Source organism: the organism of the source record quoted next, unplaced genomic scaffold (genome assembly GCF_019419815.1).
Source record: "Pyrus x bretschneideri cultivar Hongxiangsu unplaced genomic scaffold, Pyrus_bretschneideri_v1 Contig74, whole genome shotgun sequence".
In the NCBI taxonomy this organism is placed as follows: Eukaryota; Viridiplantae; Streptophyta; class Magnoliopsida; order Rosales; family Rosaceae; genus Pyrus; species Pyrus x bretschneideri.
Window position 1 is genome coordinate 99041 of NW_025999814.1, and position 1172 is coordinate 100212.

Sequence of the window (1172 nt, forward strand, 5' to 3'; positions counted from 1 at the left end):
TAAATTGCGAGAAGAGAAGTATCCTCCAAATCTTAGATTTCCGTAGGCATTATTTTAAAGAGTTAAGGGGGGCATCTTTTGGGAGGGCAAAAGAAAGTAAAAACTGTAAGAAGAAAAGAAAAGGTTGGGTACTGTTTGAGTCAATGCAAAAGCAGAGGACATTAACGCTTATGCTTTTCTATTAGTTTTACGATCATCCTACCCTTTCACGCTGTCTTATCATACAATCCTGACCCTCCATTTTTAATTTTAAAACCAGCAGCCAAATTAGCTGGACTCCCCCTGTCCCACATTAAGACCTAACTAGGGTTTTCTTCCACTATAAATAGACATAAAATTTTACATGGTATTGCAGCAACATACCAAAAAAACCTTGCTTGTTAAGAAAACTAGATTAGAAAACCAAGCAGAAGATGGGAAAGCAATCTTCACTCTTCTCTTTCTGCAACGTATTCAAGGCCTGCTTTTCAAGCGATAAAAGAGACGATGTGTACTCCGATGACGGTGGTGTTTATGTTAGACGGAGAATATGTCCCAGTGATGAAGACAGAGGTAGATGGACAGCCGAGCCTGGCATCGACCGTAAGGCCACTGCTTTCATTTCCAGATTCTACGAGAGTCGTGTTTCAGATCCCGAATACCAAGCTCTCGCAGTTTGATCTGTACCATGTTTGGATTGAGCTAGAAATTAATCTAGAAAGTGGTTTGATCAGACTAGCTGATTGTACTTCAATTTTTTGTCATGCTTCCTTTCTTCCTTCCTCGCCTTCTTCTTCTCTGTTGTAATTTTTTCTTGGAAGTGTGCATGTAATCTGTGAGTTGGTTAACAAAAAACGCAGATAATAAATTAAGTTGTAAAACATGTAGTTTCCTCCTTCAAAGTTTTTTTTGGCCAGTTTGCTTATATTTCCATCAATATACACTTCATATAAAAAAATTGACAGTATTAGCAACTTAATGTACATGCACAACCCAAGCTAGTGCAGGTAACGAAGATGCAAGTTAATGCATGCGGACTATAATAATCTCTATCTCTCTAGATCTCTCAAACACAGGACAACGACATCGTGTGTAAGAGTGAACTCTCTAAAACCAACAATAAGTTCCTTGTGATTACAATATTAATATTGTGCGCTGTACGCACACCCGGAAGTTCACTCATGTACATTTTT

General features: G+C 38.3%; 1 protein-coding gene across 1 annotated transcript; it reads left to right on the plus strand.

Moving 5' to 3' along the window:
• Positions 1-371: 371 nt before the first annotated feature.
• On the plus strand, positions 372-882 carry LOC125472802. Its single transcript, XM_048574652.1, has one exon. The coding sequence runs from the start codon at positions 414-416 to the stop codon at positions 657-659; it is 246 nt and encodes an 81-aa protein (XP_048430609.1). The 5' UTR covers positions 372-413; the 3' UTR covers positions 660-882.
• Positions 883-1172: the final 290 nt, after the last annotated feature.

Bases quoted from the DNA above. Each gene is read 5' to 3' on its own strand.
- LOC125472802 (XM_048574652.1), top strand. From the start codon at position 414: ATGGGAAAGCAATCTTCACTCTTCTCTTTCTGCAACGTATTCAAGGCC.